The 15,447-nt window shown below is 50.6% G+C and overlaps 3 protein-coding genes and 1 non-coding gene across 4 annotated transcripts; 2 read left to right on the top strand and 2 right to left on the bottom strand.

Moving 5' to 3' along the window:
- Nucleotides 1-75: 75 nt before the first annotated feature.
- Nucleotides 76-1,217, bottom strand: VE01_09216 (uncharacterized protein; the record flags this gene model as incomplete). Its single annotated transcript, XM_018278631.1, has 2 exons — nucleotides 76-224; nucleotides 1,133-1,217. 2 exons carry the CDS (start codon nucleotides 1,215-1,217, stop codon nucleotides 76-78), a joined length of 234 nt encoding a protein of 77 aa, XP_018126858.1.
- Nucleotides 1,218-6,113: 4,896 nt separating this feature from the next.
- VE01_09215 lies at nucleotides 6,114-6,203 on the bottom strand (the record flags this gene model as incomplete). Its single annotated transcript has 1 exon — nucleotides 6,114-6,203. It is a non-coding gene; the product is annotated as a tRNA-Phe (tRNA).
- Nucleotides 6,204-9,043: 2,840 nt separating this feature from the next.
- On the top strand, nucleotides 9,044-11,364 carry TOS1 (target of Sbf). The gene is made up of 2 exons (XM_018278630.2): nucleotides 9,044-9,267; nucleotides 9,407-11,364. Exon 2 carries the CDS (start codon nucleotides 9,530-9,532, stop codon nucleotides 10,874-10,876), a length of 1,347 nt encoding a protein of 448 aa, XP_018126859.2. The 5' UTR covers nucleotides 9,044-9,267; nucleotides 9,407-9,529; the 3' UTR covers nucleotides 10,877-11,364.
- Nucleotides 11,365-14,127: 2,763 nt separating this feature from the next.
- VE01_09213 (uncharacterized protein) lies at nucleotides 14,128-15,117 on the top strand (the record flags this gene model as incomplete). Its single annotated transcript, XM_018278629.1, has 1 exon — nucleotides 14,128-15,117. One exon carries the CDS (start codon nucleotides 14,128-14,130, stop codon nucleotides 15,115-15,117), a length of 990 nt encoding a protein of 329 aa, XP_018126891.1.
- Nucleotides 15,118-15,447: the final 330 nt, after the last annotated feature.

The following is a 15,447-nucleotide window of genomic DNA, read 5'->3' as shown; positions in this document are numbered from 1 at the left end:
GTGAGTGTACTCCAGGCACCTCCTGCCTCCCCACAACTGCAGTCCGCCCAATCTTCTCAACGACTGGCATTCTAATCATGCACTTCCTGGATTATTCTGGGATTTCTCGACGGGGATAAACTCGAAGAGAAAATCCGTAACGGGATTGTCGCTTCTGGAGACATTGGTCGACCACTCGATGAGAGGGTAATGCGGAGGCACCAGAGGACCCGCGGCGAGGATGGCTAAGGAGAATCTGGAGGCGGTGGTTTGCATCAGCGTTTTGGCTCAGTTATTTTGTGATTTCCGAGCGCGAACCAAACTTGTAGAATTCTATGGGGCCACGGCCTTTACTTATGCCGTGGCCCGTAGGCTACTCTACCGTACGAAACTACACCCGTACACTACACGTCTCAGAATGTGGGTGCCTTATATGCCTGATTCTGCAGGCCAGAATTACAATTTGGAAGAAGTGTGTCACGTGATAAGGCAAAGAACAGCATCATATTGTTGCACGACTTAAAAGAGGGTCGGAAATATGAAAACATGTACATACGCCATACTAGAACCTGCATTGCCTGAGTTATTAACTCCTCCATTTTCATTATTTTGCTGCTGCGGCGACATTGTCGTGGTGGTGGAGAGCAGAGGACACAGTGGATGAAATGTGAGAATGGCGATGGTGATAAGTAGCAACCACTGGAGGAGACGGAGATGTGACACCAAATAAATAATTCGAGTGAGCATGAAGGAAAATGGGGAGGAAAGGTTGTATCTTATGTTTTCCATGGTGAGGACGGGAGGTAAGGAGGTTGTGCAACGAGGCGGGAGTGTGCATATGATTTGAATTGACTGTCGTGACTTGAGAAGTCAGGAGCAAACAGACTTGAACGTAGCACGCTTAGTTGCTTCTGTCAATAAGACCTATCGCCCTTTGCCCACCTGATATTAACTGGTTTTGGTCCACCCCGCGGAATGTATCTAATGCCGAGTCTAGAAATGTTCAAGCACCACCGTCGTACAAGGACTCAGCCACAGCAACCACCCGCAATTTGAGTCACGGTTTAAATCGCAACTTAAAAAGAACAATAGTATTATTTATCTTATGATGTCGTAGATCTCGCATATTCCTCCTCTACCCTCTCATGCTCACCCTTTGCCTTCTTGCTCATACAGCTCAAAGCCTCGCCCTTCGGGTCTTGCACATTTTCCTCGTCATCTTCGCTCTTCCGTTTCATAGTGACACAGTTTGAACGTGGTTCTTCAATACAGTGAGCATCCTGAAAATGGGCCTAGGAGTCTGAAGCGTTCATGAGTGCTACGCAACATAAGGGATGTGGACATTCCTTTTTTGCGCTAGTCTCAAGGTGCTTGTCAATATGATTGATTAGCGTAGGCTTCGTCATCCATTGCAGCATCCTTCGTGATGGAAGAAGGCTCTCATCGGCTATACAGAATGGACAGTAACCTGCGATTGCAAGCGTATAGCGAAAAGTAAGGAGCCCGCATCTTATTGTTAGATTTTCAAGATGCCATTTGCAATGATTGCTCCAGTTATCCTTACTGTGGCTCCATTTGCAACATGCATAGCAGTACTCTGCAAATGGGAGCTTTTGGTTCCGAAGCTGGCGGGAGTAGGAGCTAGGCTGTTGACTCAGGGTATCTCGCTGCTCGCGTTAGCGGCAATTATGTATGTGCTTTGAGTGTATGGGAAGACTCAACCTAAATCAGTTAGCTTTGATTAACTTGGAATTGCATTTTATGCTTACTCTGCAATAACCTTCGGATAGTTGTTAGAAGGGCATGCTCCATTAACAGGCCATTCATTAGGTCGATATGCCACTTGGTTATCATTACTGCATAAGCTGTAGACATCTTGTAAAACAGCTTGCCCTGCTTTGCTTTGTAGGCCTTTGGCAACAAACAATGTATTAGCAATACGATCGCGTTCTAGCATAAGGTGGTGGGTCAAAGGAAATGTGCCTCTTAGTTTTGGTAAAGTTTCATCATCCTCTTGTTCCAATTGCCTTTGAGCCTCTTCATCGAAACTACTAGAGAACCACTTCTCTCTATTTGATGCGCGAGCTGATCGGTATAGCATACTTTTTTGAGTGTATAGCTTCTGTCGCTCTTTGAACTAGGCTGAGCCTTTGTCCGGATTTAGAGGCATCTTTGCCGTCGCCTCCTTAATGTGCATATTGAGCTCTTAGACTTTAGCGCTTTAATGAAGCTCATCTTTCTCTTTGCGAGTAAGGTCTCTAGGGGCGTTCTCGTTACGTTGATGACCTATGCTGCATAACACCTCGATGTGCTTAGTAGTTTCTATAGATTTATCTTTGTTAGAGTACAAAGAAAATATATCTTCTTTTACAAGCTTTGATCTGTAGTATTCATTATATACAGCATCGCTTTTCTAACCTAGAACCTGTTTTCGTACCTATGGATCTTAGCACAATTAGAAGACTCTAGGTATTGTATAGATTAAGCTTACCTTTAATCTTATTTGCAACCCTAGCGCAAATTGCATGGATCTTCACAGTGTCCCTATAGCTAGCACGTTTTCCAAGAGAGACGATTTGATCTTAGAGAGTTGCAAAGGTCAGTGCCCTACTTTCGTGTACGCCATTTAAAGATGCCATCCGAAGTACAGGACGGTCAAGGGCTTCTTCTTTCCATCCTAGAGTCTACGAATCTCTCCCTACTGGCAAGCGAGCCTTCAAAAGTTTTTCTAGAGTGTCGTAGAATTTAAATGCATTATTAGCCATTGCTATAGCAAAAAAAAACATTACTCCGTTATGTTGCAAATCGTCTACTGACTCCATGACCATTTCGAGGCTATGTCTAGTAAGCATTGCTCAATAACTACTAAGAACTTACGTACTTGTCATTCTCATCATGACGCCTTCCTTTTAAATATCGCTGAACTACTTCAAGTTTAAGAGTAAAACTGCCATTGGCGCATCGCAACAAATGAACTCGGCAATCCTAATTAGTTAGTAAAGTAGCGCTCTATATATAGACTCGAGACATACCTTATAAACAATTGCTTCATTTGTCCCCCTATAGCAACTTGATTCTACACAGGCACCACCTCTTGCGCCAGTATTAGCAAAGAAAATCAAAGCAAAAGATATCTAGACTCTATAGCGCTCCTGTAGATAGTCATGATCATCATAACACCACAGATGTGTTATTAATACTGTTAGGTCTTTGTTAGTGACTAAGTATTTGTCACGTTTCTTTGTGCTCAGACCAATCTTAGCCTTTAAAGAACCCTTAATATACTAGATAAATGTTAATTAATTCTCGATAGGGGCGTGTAGATCATACATTAGCAACATTACGAGAGATGTTCTTGTCAATCTTAGATTTTGTAATGCGAGCATAGCTAACATATCGGTGCTACATATTAACAATACTGTGGACTGTTAGAAGTTCCTCAATTCGACCATATCGTGATAAAGCATAGTATTTAACAAAGTTTTTATACAGAGCCCTGTTATGTTGTAGCACTGACTCAATCTGTATACCCTTTGCAGCAAGAAAACTAATATCTCTGTTAGCACTATACACAGTGTGATTAAGTCTAACATACTTTTGGAATAACTCCCCCACGTCTACGTGCTTAGCTTTAGTAGCGCTAGAGAGATAACGTTGTTCAACTTAACTTAATACGTTCTGTTCTTTAGATGTTTTCTCCTCAAAACAGCCTCGCGACTGTGCTAGAGCAGCTTGTCCTTCTTTAGAGAGGGTTTTCCGTCCCATAGTACTAGTGAAGTCCTTGAAATTGAATGAAGAATGTTGTAGATGGTAGACTGCAGAATGTAGACATGGCGGGAGGGTGCCTTTTATACCATTTTCAAGCTCACCCTCGCTCACCCTCGCTCACCCTCGCTCACCCCCGCTCACCTTCGTTCACCCAGGTACCAGATTATCCATGGCCATCCAAAGTCGCGGTGCATCGCGTTCATCGCGTCTTAATACGAGACCCACTTCGTGCGTGTTGACGTGGTCGCCATCAGGTAGCTGAGGGGGACAACCGGATCATCGTGAGGCATCAAAAACTTAAGGGCGGCGACGCTCACCCGCTAGTCCAAATGGCACCGTCCAGAGTATCAATCCACTTCAAGCTTGAGATCGGTGGATTAGTAGTTGGGTGGGTGACCACCAGCGAATACCCACTGTTGTATGTTTTTTTTTTTTTTTTTGCTGTTTTGATATGTTAGAAAACCCCCCTGCCCCTCCCCCCACAGCAGTCCCTAAACCACCCAGCGCGCGAGTCTTGAAAGAAAACCTCTTTTTAGAACCCCTCTAGGAGGAGCAGATTATAAAAGCAGTCGACGGGCGGTAGAGGTGAACCAAGGCAAGGGGTTGAAATAACTTGAGGAAAACTGAGAGTTGCATCTGTTCGTTGATTGTGGGATATGTGAGTACCGGGTGGTGCGTGGATGTGGATATTGGAGGAGGAATTCTTTTGTTTTTACTACTATCTTCTTACCGTCTCCTATTCTCACCGTCTCCTAGTCTCACCGTCTCCTATTCTCACCGTATCCTATTCTCACCGTCCCCTATTCTCACCACCTTCTCACCACCATCTCCCATTTTCAGCCCCACCCCTTCCCTCGCTCGCAATCCACCCCCCGCGCCCCCCCCTCAAACCCATCCCTCCATCCCACCGCAACGTTCCCCCAAACTTCTCCCCGTAGTTTGTTTGAAACCAAAAAGATTCGGTTATCCGCAAGGGACCGACCTGTGGAGGGAAGTCCGAGAAGAATGGAGAGTGGGATGGGGTGGTGCTTATATAATTTTTTTCTTTTCTTTTGATGGTGCGAGGTCTGGGTTATCGAGAGATGAGATCCTATCTATTCATCCTTTTGATATCGCCATCTCTTCTATGTCTTACGTCTCTATCTCTACCTCCCCCCCGACCTCCATCTGCATCTTCCCCCATCTCCCCATCTCCATCCCCCTCTCACGATCCAGACCCAGACCCCCTTCCTTGGCAACGGCGCGGTACCTCCCGCCCTCACCCCCCAGTCTAGTCCCAGCACGCCATCTCCCACCATCTCCCACTACCGAAGCCGATCCCCGATCAGCGCGCCGATCACCATTTCTTGCCGGGGCGGGTTATTTCTTGTTTCTTAGTCTCTGTACGTACCGACTCTCGCAATCTAGCTGGGAGGAGGGAAGGGAAGGGGAGGGGATGATCGTTGCGTGATGGGAAGGGATGGGTGTGCACGGTAGAGGAAAGTGCTATCTGTGAGCACGGGCAAGGTGTTGGAGGTGGTTGGTGGGGAGGGGGAAGTTGAGGCTCAAAAGGGAATATGAGATGGTAGTAGATACTTACTGATAATAGTGTGGTAGTAGGAACATCCGTGGTTTTGTTATTGTTAAACTACTTGTAGTATGCCAGCCATGAAATCTAAACGCCCTTGCTACGAGTTTCTTTCTCAGCATCCGACGACTTATCTGCGAGGAGCAATGCCCAGTCGAACAGGAAGATGGATGTGAGAAAGCGGGTGCTGCGTGGACTGGTGAGGGGGAAGAGAGGCAGGTGAGGAGATATTGGAGTGGTGAGAATGGGCGGTGGTGAGAATAGGAGGTGGTGAGAACACAACAACAGTAACAAAACCCACCCCACCAACAGCCGCTCCCCCTCCCTCACCCATCACCCCCGCCCGCACCACCAAGTCCCCTAGGTTATGGCAATTGCGTTCTACTCCCTCCTTGCTTAATTGCGTTCTACCGGCCTACGGGCGCTGTTTTTATATGTTGATTGATACTGCTGCAGGGGCGGGTTCTGGTTTTCTCCCGTTTCGCGGCGGGGAGGGGGGAGTGGGATGGGGATGGGGAATGCGTTCCTTTTCACGGGGGATTTTTTTTGGGGAAAAAAGCTACAGCGACGGCGGTGGTGGTGGTGGTAATTGTGTCCATGGGAGTGTTTAGTATAGTATATAGACTTCATTACTTCCTTCCCTCCATCTATCTTTCCCATGGTAAACTATCTCACTTCACTTACTCCCCGTCTTCCCCATCCCCCCCATACCCCGCCCGAAAAATAATACAAAAGTAGAAAAAAATGGCAAAAAAAGAAGTGTTCGTTAATCGAGGTGATCCCCGATTCGCAGTAAGTTTGCGGCTTCTGTGGATCGAACACAGTGCCTCCAGATATCGAACCGAAGTTAACTTCAGTCTGGCGCTCTCCCAAGTGAGCTAAAGCCGCTTGAGAATTATTGGGGTAGTGATGTGTATTCCGCACTATAATTAACCGGTAGGCCATTTCCGTCAGGTCATGCATTTTTTGGCCAGTGGTATGGCGATGGTGCGCGGTAACTTCGGAGAAACGCTTTGGTGGTCGTGGTTGGAGAGACGTGACTGGTCAATTACCCGAGCCCACTCCACGGCCCTACTTTTCTCACCCACCAGCTCGCGCACGCACTCACCACCACTACCACCACCACCCCAAAAGTCCAGACACACACACACACACACACACCACTTCTGGGCGCTCACGCCTGTCTTGGCAGTAAACTTGGCAACCGCCTTTTACTGCCGAAGTGGATCCGGTGGTTGTTTGTTTCGTGGGTGGATCGGCTTCTTCTTCGTGGGTGGAGAGTGGGAGTGGGATGGGAATGGAGGCGTCGTCGTGGTGTGGGGTTGTGGGTATTGAGTGAGATGGACCGCAGGCGTCCACGTACTTAGTTGGGCGGTGCTTGCGGAGTATCGGTCGGCTTATCGCACTGTTAGCTGGGGGTTGGGGGTAGGGGGAGGAGGGGGGGGAAGTGAGTGCGTGAGTTGAGTGTGCTGGATGGAAGTGATAGAAGTGAGGGACACGAGGGGTGTGCAAGGTAGACGCGAACAGCACAGCACAGCACAGGGTTTACACGAAGATACGAGGGGGGATGGGATGCTACTGTACTTCCAACTGTACGTACATCTGACAGTGTAAGTAAGTACAGTAAGTGCGAGTACAGCAAGTGCGAGTACAGTACTGCCAGCACAGTGGAATGGGCCGAGGCGCTCCCTCGCTGGCACTGAGTGATTGATTGATGCGCTGGTAGTGGTGGTGGTGTGGACTCTCTCGCTGGCAGTGATTGATCGATGCGCTGGTAGTGGGTGCTCGTGGCAGTGGTGGTGGTGTGGGATCAAACTTCGCTGGTGGAAGAGATAGAAGTTGTGGACTCGGTGGATAGAACTTGTGGACCAGAACAAAAGACATGAAACAACCGCACGCTTCACTCCTCTCCAATCGACGCCATCGCGATGGAGTCGACTGACGGGGCTGGCTATGAAGTGGACGCGCGGGTTGGGTGGAGGGGGTGGAGTTTTGTGTGCCGCGCGGCACGGGGGGGGACCCTTGGTGTCTTACTGGGAGTGGGAGTTGGATGGGTGGCTGGTAGGGCGTGGTGATTGTGCGGTTGTGGGGAGGGGGGATGTTTGAGGTGCATGCATGCATGGTTAAAAACCGAAAATTTCTTCTTTTCTTTGCAGTAGTGAGTTTTTCGTGAGTGAGTGAGTTTTTTAGGAGGGGAGGGGGGTTGGTTGAATGTACCGTTGTCGTGGGAGACGTGGTCGTGGTCGTGGTCGTGGCGTGGTCGTGGAGTGAGTGAGGGTATTCGCGGAATTATCCGTGGAGTGAGTTGCGTGGTTGGCGGTAGACGACGACGGCATGGCATGGTCAGTCAGTGGTGGCCAGTTAGGAGTATCAGTCGCAATTGCCAGTCACTAACCAGTCAGCTGTACGGGGTGTGGTTGACAGGAGCATTGTCAGTCCCAATTGCTAGTCCCAATTGCCAGTCAGTGGCCAGTCAGTCACCGGTATCAGTGTGGTCGACAGCAGCATTGCCAGTCAGTAGCCGCCAGTCAGCAGTACCAGTCTTTACATGTCAGTTGTCAGTCGTCCGGACCAGACGGATAGACCAAAGAAACACTGACCATGCCATGCTGTCAAAGGGTAGAAAGAAGCTTCTAGACTAGAACAAAGAAGAATTTTCCCTCGAGTAAGAAGACCCAGAGGACTTGTCAGTATGGTTATATGGTAAGGTAGACCCTTGGTACGGGAGGTTATATGGTGGTTGGCAGTGGTCAGTGGTTGAGGTTGGTTGAGATCGGTTTATATGGATGGGCGGTGATGGACATGAACCAGTCCACTTGCACTACTCTCGAGTATGCTCAGTATAGGGTTAGAGTATGGAATGTCCCGCCTCTCCACTTCTTTGATCTCTACCACTTGCAACAAAGGATGAAGGATGAAGGAAGCACTTTTTTTATAGAGGGTACTGATTGAGTACTTTGCTGACTGTACGCTTCCTTTGATACTGATTCCTCACTATTCACTGTTCATGCCTCTCATTCCTCCCCCATGGATCCCTTGATGATCCCTCGATCCCACACCATGCCCTATGTCGACTAGTTCTCGTATTTAATACTGCACCTGTTGATGCTCATATCTTGTTTCTCTGTATCACCTGCTTTGAACAGGGCTTCGTACAAGACTAAATTACAGCTTGATTACACTTGCTAGATGTAGTTGTGATTCGCTGGGGATCAACGACAATCATTCGTACGCGCAGGGCCTGTATACCGCCCATCCTATCCAAATTCCCCCCATCCCATCCAATCCCATCCATCTCACTCACCTCCCTCCCATCCCCCCTTGTTCAACCTTGGCACCATGCCTCACGCGTACCTGACGCGTACCTGACGCTAACATGCACTACCATGCACTAACACATGCACTAAACCTCTTCAATACCCACACCCGGTCGACACCTGGTCAAACACCCCGACCACTCACGGAAGTTCCTTTTCTTGTACTTTCCACACAACTCACAGTGCATAATGCACACTGTAATGCATACAACTAGTACTTTGCTTACTCACATTTGACAAAGTAACTCGCTCATTTCACCCACGCTATCCATGTTTCAGGGTCGCCCTCTCTTTCGCTTCCCCTCCAATCACAGCCCATCCTACTCAGGCACAGACCCACTTAAACACCACTCCTACACTAATCTCCCGTTTAATCTTGCACGAACTGCTAATCTGGCCCATCACCGCCCATCGCGCTCATCTCGACCATCTCGACCGTCCAGCCCCTTCCACCGTCACTCATTCTACCCATTCAGCCATTTCACCCATACCCATACCCATGCCCTTGCACGGTCCAGAGTCAGTTTGCTAAGGTTACATGGTCTATGATCCCAAGGACACAAGGACCACCCACACAAGCCAACACGAACCACTCATCCACACCACACTGCACCTACAATGCCACTTTCCACTTGAGTAAGGACTGTCTTTAAATACTACCCTCCCCAACCCCCCCCAGTCCACTTCCCTTCTTCACCTTTCATCACCTCTACGGAAACAAAGGATTCAAAAAGTTGCGAAACGAGACCGCCAACTGATATTCACTCATTTGAAGCAATAAGACAAATCCCGCTGGACGAAGCACAAGTTCCAAATCCACACTCCTTACCACCCACGAAATTTAACGATCAATCAATCCTATATCACGAAAACAACTACCCCTAAACCACATCTCAAAATGCATTTCACCATGCGCATCGCCTCTCTCATCCTGGCCTTCGCTGCCTCCTCCGCCGTCGCCGACCAGTGCGCCTCCGGCTCCACCCTCGACGGCGGCAACTACTTCTGCCAGCTCGTCGACGCCATCCAGTACTCCAACGTCGGCCACGCCGGCGCCTACAACAAGGTGACCTCCATGGGTTCCGACGGCAAGTGCGCCACAACCCCCGTCTCCTACTCCGGCTCCCTCGCCCCCCTCGACGAGGAGGTCTCCCTCCACTTCCGTGGCCCCATCACCCTCAAGCAGGTCGCCGTCTACACCAAGACCTCCGGTTCCTCCAAGAAGCGCGACACCCACTCCCACAGCCGCCACGGCCACAAGGCCTTCCACGCGCGCGCCCTGAAGGAGACCGTCGAGAAGCGCGCTGACATCGTCACCGCAACCATCGACGGCGTCGTCCAGACCTGGGAGAACAACTACTTCGGCCCCGGCGGCGCAAAGGCCACTGACGCCCCCGTCGCCGCTGTTGTCAACGCCGCCGCAGCCGCCGTCCCCACCCCTGAGGTCGCCTCCTCCGCCGCAGCAGCCGGCGCCCCCGTCGTCGCAGCCGTCAAGCAGAAGCAGGCCGCTGACCCCAACGCCGCCTACACGCGCAGCGGATACTACGACGCCGCATCGCAGACCCTGGACGGCCTGACCTTCCTGGGCAACTACGGCGGTTCGGGATCCGGCGTCTTCGACAACGTCTTCGGCAACTCGCTCTCCTACCTCAACTCCGCCGGCACCGGCGGCGCCGCCTCCGCCTCCGTCCTCGCCGACGCCCTGATCGGCAGCAACAAGGAATTCGCCATCTTCACCGACAACGAGTGCGTTGAGGGTGACAGCTGCGGCTACACGCGCCCGGGCTCCGTCGCGTACCACGGCTTCGATGGCGCGGATAAGGTCTTCCTCCTCGAGTTCGGCATGCCCGCCGATGGGTCCTCGGGTTTCAACGCTGATATGCCCGCCGTCTGGATGCTCAATGCGCAGATTCCCCGTACCCTCCAGTACGGTGAGGCGAGCTGCTCGTGCTGGACTACTGGATGCGGAGAGTTTGATATTGCTGAGGTCTTGATGTCGGGCGATAACAGGTGCAAGTCTACTCTGCACACCAACGCTCCTGGTGGAAGCTCGGATTACTTCGCTCGCCCTACCAGCGGAACCATGAAGTTGGCTGTCATCTTCAATGGTGCTGATGGAACTGCCAACATCCAGAAGCTGAGCGATGACGCTACCTTCCCTGCCAGCTTGACCTCGGACCAGGTCACCACCTTCCTCAACTCGGTGACGGGGAGCTTGTTGAGCACTTTCAGCGTTGCTGCTTAAATCACTTCTTTGAAGAGTGATGGGTAGCTGGTGATGCCTGTTCTTGCTTTTGCTTTTGATATTTTACTTGCATGCGACAACTTGCCTTTTTGCCGGGGAACGCGGGAATGGTGGCGGAACGGGCCTGGTGTCTTGATACCCCCCTCACCGTTTTTTTTTTGAAATTTTCTCCGCGCGCGTTCTATCCACGGTGTCTATCCGGGATGGGTTTTGGATACAAACAGGACGGATTGTATGTAGGAGGTGGAAAGTTGATGATGATATAGGCCCGGGGAAAGGGATATGGGGGATGGGGATGAAAGGAGGTGGAGAGATGGTGGTGGTGATCTGTGAAAGCTTCTTCTCGACACGTGCGAGACATGTGGACTTGTTTATATCCCCATGAGGAGGGGCTGCAGATTTTTACACTATAGTTGTTGAGAGTTGAGGGAATGAGATGAGATAAGAATTGAAGAAAAGTTGCAAAAAATATATAAAAAAAACACCCATGTCTCTTCTTCGTGCATGCATGCAATGTAATTGTGAAGTCCCCATATACATGAACAGAACCCTCATGCGTCAACATCAACACCAATTACTCACCCGATCCCTCCCTCCCATGGCCCCCGGAGTCATCATTCCCCCCCTCTTGCAACCCACCTATCTACTAACCCCATTAATCACTCACCTCTATATCAACCAACTCCCCTCTTCCCCCCCGGCGGCGTCCCATCATCATCATCATCATCATCATCACTATCCCTTGTAATGTTAAGCGGTGTTGTATGACCTTGGAAAAGGCGTAGTCACCGCGATTCTAGAATGGTAGTGCGATGTCAATGTTCCTTCCCCCGCATCACCTCGCATCACATCCATCACATCCCACAAGCACGTAGCGGTGCGGAAATCTATCCCCGCCATCCCCCATTCCCCATCCCACCCAACCGACGACAGGTAACCCCCCCCCAACCAGCCAACTATTTAAAATACCAGCAGTGCGAATGACGAACACCCCTTGCAGAGCATATTCAAATTCGTCGGCATGAAGGATAGGGAGTTCTGTGACTGGGTGGATGCGGGGTTGAGGGTTCTGCGACGGTGGTTGGAGAGGAGAGGGTTATAGGGGCGGTGGTTCTTCTCACCACAATCAGCAGTTCTCGTCACCGTATACCCCATCCTTCCCACGGCCAACATGTCACGACATCAACTAATCAGTGTACAGTTCAGCACTTCCCATCTCGTAGTCAGCGCGGTGCGAGGTTCAAGCCCAACGACACAAGTAGCTGTGGCGTTCGCTGCCGTCAGGTTTGTGTGGAGACTTGTCTTATCCTTCTCATGCTCGATGATGCTTGTTTTCGCCTCGTTATTCTCATCATCATCCCCTATGGAACTTTCTTCTCGGCCCGACGCTTCTTACCCGCCTAGCGACATGGGCGGAGGGTGCGGTGGGGGTTTCGTTCGGTTTTTTTTTGGGTCACTTTTTGTGTTGGTCTGCGATTTTTTATCTAGCTGTTTATCCCATCCCCCACCCCTTTTTCTCCATCTCCCACGACCCAAACGCCTCGCCATCAGCGCATTACATCGGCAACCCTGAGAGAGCCGCTGCAAGGCGTCATTACCGGACACTTTGGCTTTTCTTGGTGACGCCGAGGATATGAAGAGCGTGTGCACGATGCACTTGTTGATGAATATGCTATCTTAGATTAGCTATATGTCCACAGGACTTCGTCAATACATTATTATCGTTTCCGTCAGCAAACGGGTGGTTACGTGGATACACTCCCGTTGTGAGACGAGGTGGTTGAAGGGGTGTGGGAAGGGGTGGGGTAGTGGTGAGAAGACGTGTGTGGTGAGAAGAGGAGGTGGGTGGTGAGAATGAGAGATGGGTGAGAAGGCGTCGTGGTGAGAATGAGCTGTGCTGAGGACAGGAGATACCGGCACCATTAGCACAAGGTAGATGAATTACCTTAGCCCGCGTTCTGCTTATCTGTTTTGAGGAAATTGATGACGATGACGATCTTTTATGCCTTAATCTTTGAAAGAGCATCGGTCAGAGCCTTTCTTTTTGGTTTTATCTAAGTTTTGCGAGCTCGGCGATGATGTCTACATTTCTCATGTCTGCGAACGGGATAGAGGAATGTCATACACATTGTCGTCATTCTCCTTATCGTGATTGTCGGTGGGGTTGTCATCGCTTTTAGTCGGACTTGATGGGTTGCTTGCCGACGATGGCCGGCGAGGTAGCGTTTACTCATTTCTCTCGAATCTACGCTGCAGGAGGAGAGTGGCCATCCTTCCCATCATATCGCCGTTCTTTCTATCCATCTCATTCACTCTCCGCTACCTCACACAGCCTTAAAGGTCATCGTTAGGGGAAAAGAATATCATCATCATCATCACCCGACTCCGAATAAAGGTAAGTAGAACCCCCACAACAAAGACTTAAGATCATGGTAAGAAGGGAAAGGGGATTCGCGACCAAAGAGAGATGAAGGGGCGTCTCGATCGCACACAGCCCAAAAGCTCCACCAGACATGGGATAATCAAAAAATGAATTCTGGTACGAGACATGATAAATGATGACGACGCGCACCCCTGACCTGGGCCTGGATAGGAAAACCAAGAAAGACGTCGAAGACGCATTCGAATAGATGGACGAACACACGGAGAAGAGAAGCATGCGTCCTTATCGTTTCTCGATGAGATACTACGGGGAGGGGCGGCTGGGATGAGAAGTTGGTTTGTGGGGAAGGGGTGGGTGGGAATGGGTGGTGGTGAGAATGGGCGGCGGTGGTGAGAGTCATGTCTCTCACCACCACTACTTCTCCTGTCGCCTCTTGCTGTCGCTGTACTCATCAACCTTACCAAACTAATCGTCGGGAGATATCTTGAGTTTTGGAACCAACTCCGACTACGAGGACGTTATGTCATAATCGACGATTTTCTTGAAATGTTGGTAAAGGTTGTTTGAGGATAGAATAACTCTCGGTAAGTAAGCATATGGTGCCCGAGGAATATCATTCCCACGCCGCATTATGGAAAGAACGCAATGAATACCAAATTAATATGTTATAAAATGTAATTAGACCCTGCACTACCTGTATACATGTACCTTACGTCAAAAGATTAGCTCGACTTAGCTCGAGGTTATAACCATTTAGACTGAATCTAAATAGCGTGGAACCATGTGATAAATCCCACCTTCCCAGAAACTGGCGTGAACACCTTCCTTCCTCCTCCCATCACCATCTCACCGAACTCCCATCGCCAAAATGGACGCCTCTTCGCCCGCCTCCACGTGTACGATCAGCGAGGAAATTCATGAGATGGAAACCAAACCTGGAGGAGAGACAAGCACCATCACCGCGCCCAACACCGCCGCCGAAGGAACCATCGACCATGTTCTTGACATCCTGGACAAATACTCCCACCCATTCATCCTCGTCGGCCATGTCGCACTCCGCTGGATGGGCTGCTCCTCCAGCGTCGACGCTGGCTTCGACCTCGTCCTGCGCACGTCCCAACTCCCCGCCATCGTCACCTCGCTCGTTGAAACTGGTTTCTGGACCATCTTCGACGGCGTCAAAACGCTCGAGGTCTTCAAGTCCGACGCGGCATGGCAGGATCTCGAAAACATTGAGGAGAAGATGCTAATCGAGTATCTTTGCGACGCAGACACTGTCCTGAAGTGGGAAGGCATCGAAGGCATCGGATTCTCGTACATGCGGTTATGGACCGAGGAGGCCTATCACATCAACATCGATGCATGCCCGCTCGTCGAAGTCCCCGAGCTGTATCCGTGGAACCCGTTTCTGGTGGAGGAGGAATTCCACCCCGCCCTCCGCCGCGACGACGGATGGTTCTATGGCCCCCGCATCCTCGACGATGCAGCCGCCAATAGCGGCGCCGACGGCATATTCAACACGATATACCAGCGCACCAAGGGCGCCGGAAACACTTCTCCCATCAACATCCTCAGTATCCCCGCCTACCTCGACGCGCTTGTGTATCACACGACACACTACACCACCTTCAAACTCGGTCTCGCCTCCGTCGCCGACGTGCAGATCAACAATCTCACGAAGGACCTCTTCCTCGAGCTGCCTCACCAGATGAACCCGCTCTTATTCCAGGTCGACACAGAGACGGAAAACTACCTGCATCCCTACTTCGCAGGATGGAAAAGGATGCCGCGTTATGTCATGTCGCTCTCGAAGGGGCGCGTGCCGGTGAATGCTTGGGATCCGAAGAGCTACCCCTAGGACCTCATTTCGCCGTTCGTCCGGATGGGTAGGGCGTCGCGCGATTCGCGTCAAGCACTCGGATCATCCTCAACTTGCGCGGCTCCGGAGTAGGCACATGCGTCCCCGAGCTGAAGCACAGAACAATCATGTCTCGTCACGTCCTCTGAATGACTCGGATCCAGTCACCCCTTGAACTTCATCCACCCCCCATACTTCGGAAGGGCGTCATGTCGGAAGACCTGCCCCAAGCATCGACACATCTCTCAAGATCATGAGTCCGAAGCAGTTACTTACGTTCTCGCATGCTGACAAAATAAAACAAAACACTTACTCTGTCTGCCGCGTGCC

This window comes from Pseudogymnoascus verrucosus (assembly GCF_001662655.1).
Source record: "Pseudogymnoascus verrucosus strain UAMH 10579 unplaced genomic scaffold scaffold_52, whole genome shotgun sequence".
Lineage (NCBI taxonomy): Eukaryota > Fungi > Ascomycota > Leotiomycetes > Thelebolales > Thelebolaceae > Pseudogymnoascus > Pseudogymnoascus verrucosus.
Note: the sequence above shows the minus strand (reverse complement) of the source record. Positions and strands in the feature narration are given on the sequence as shown.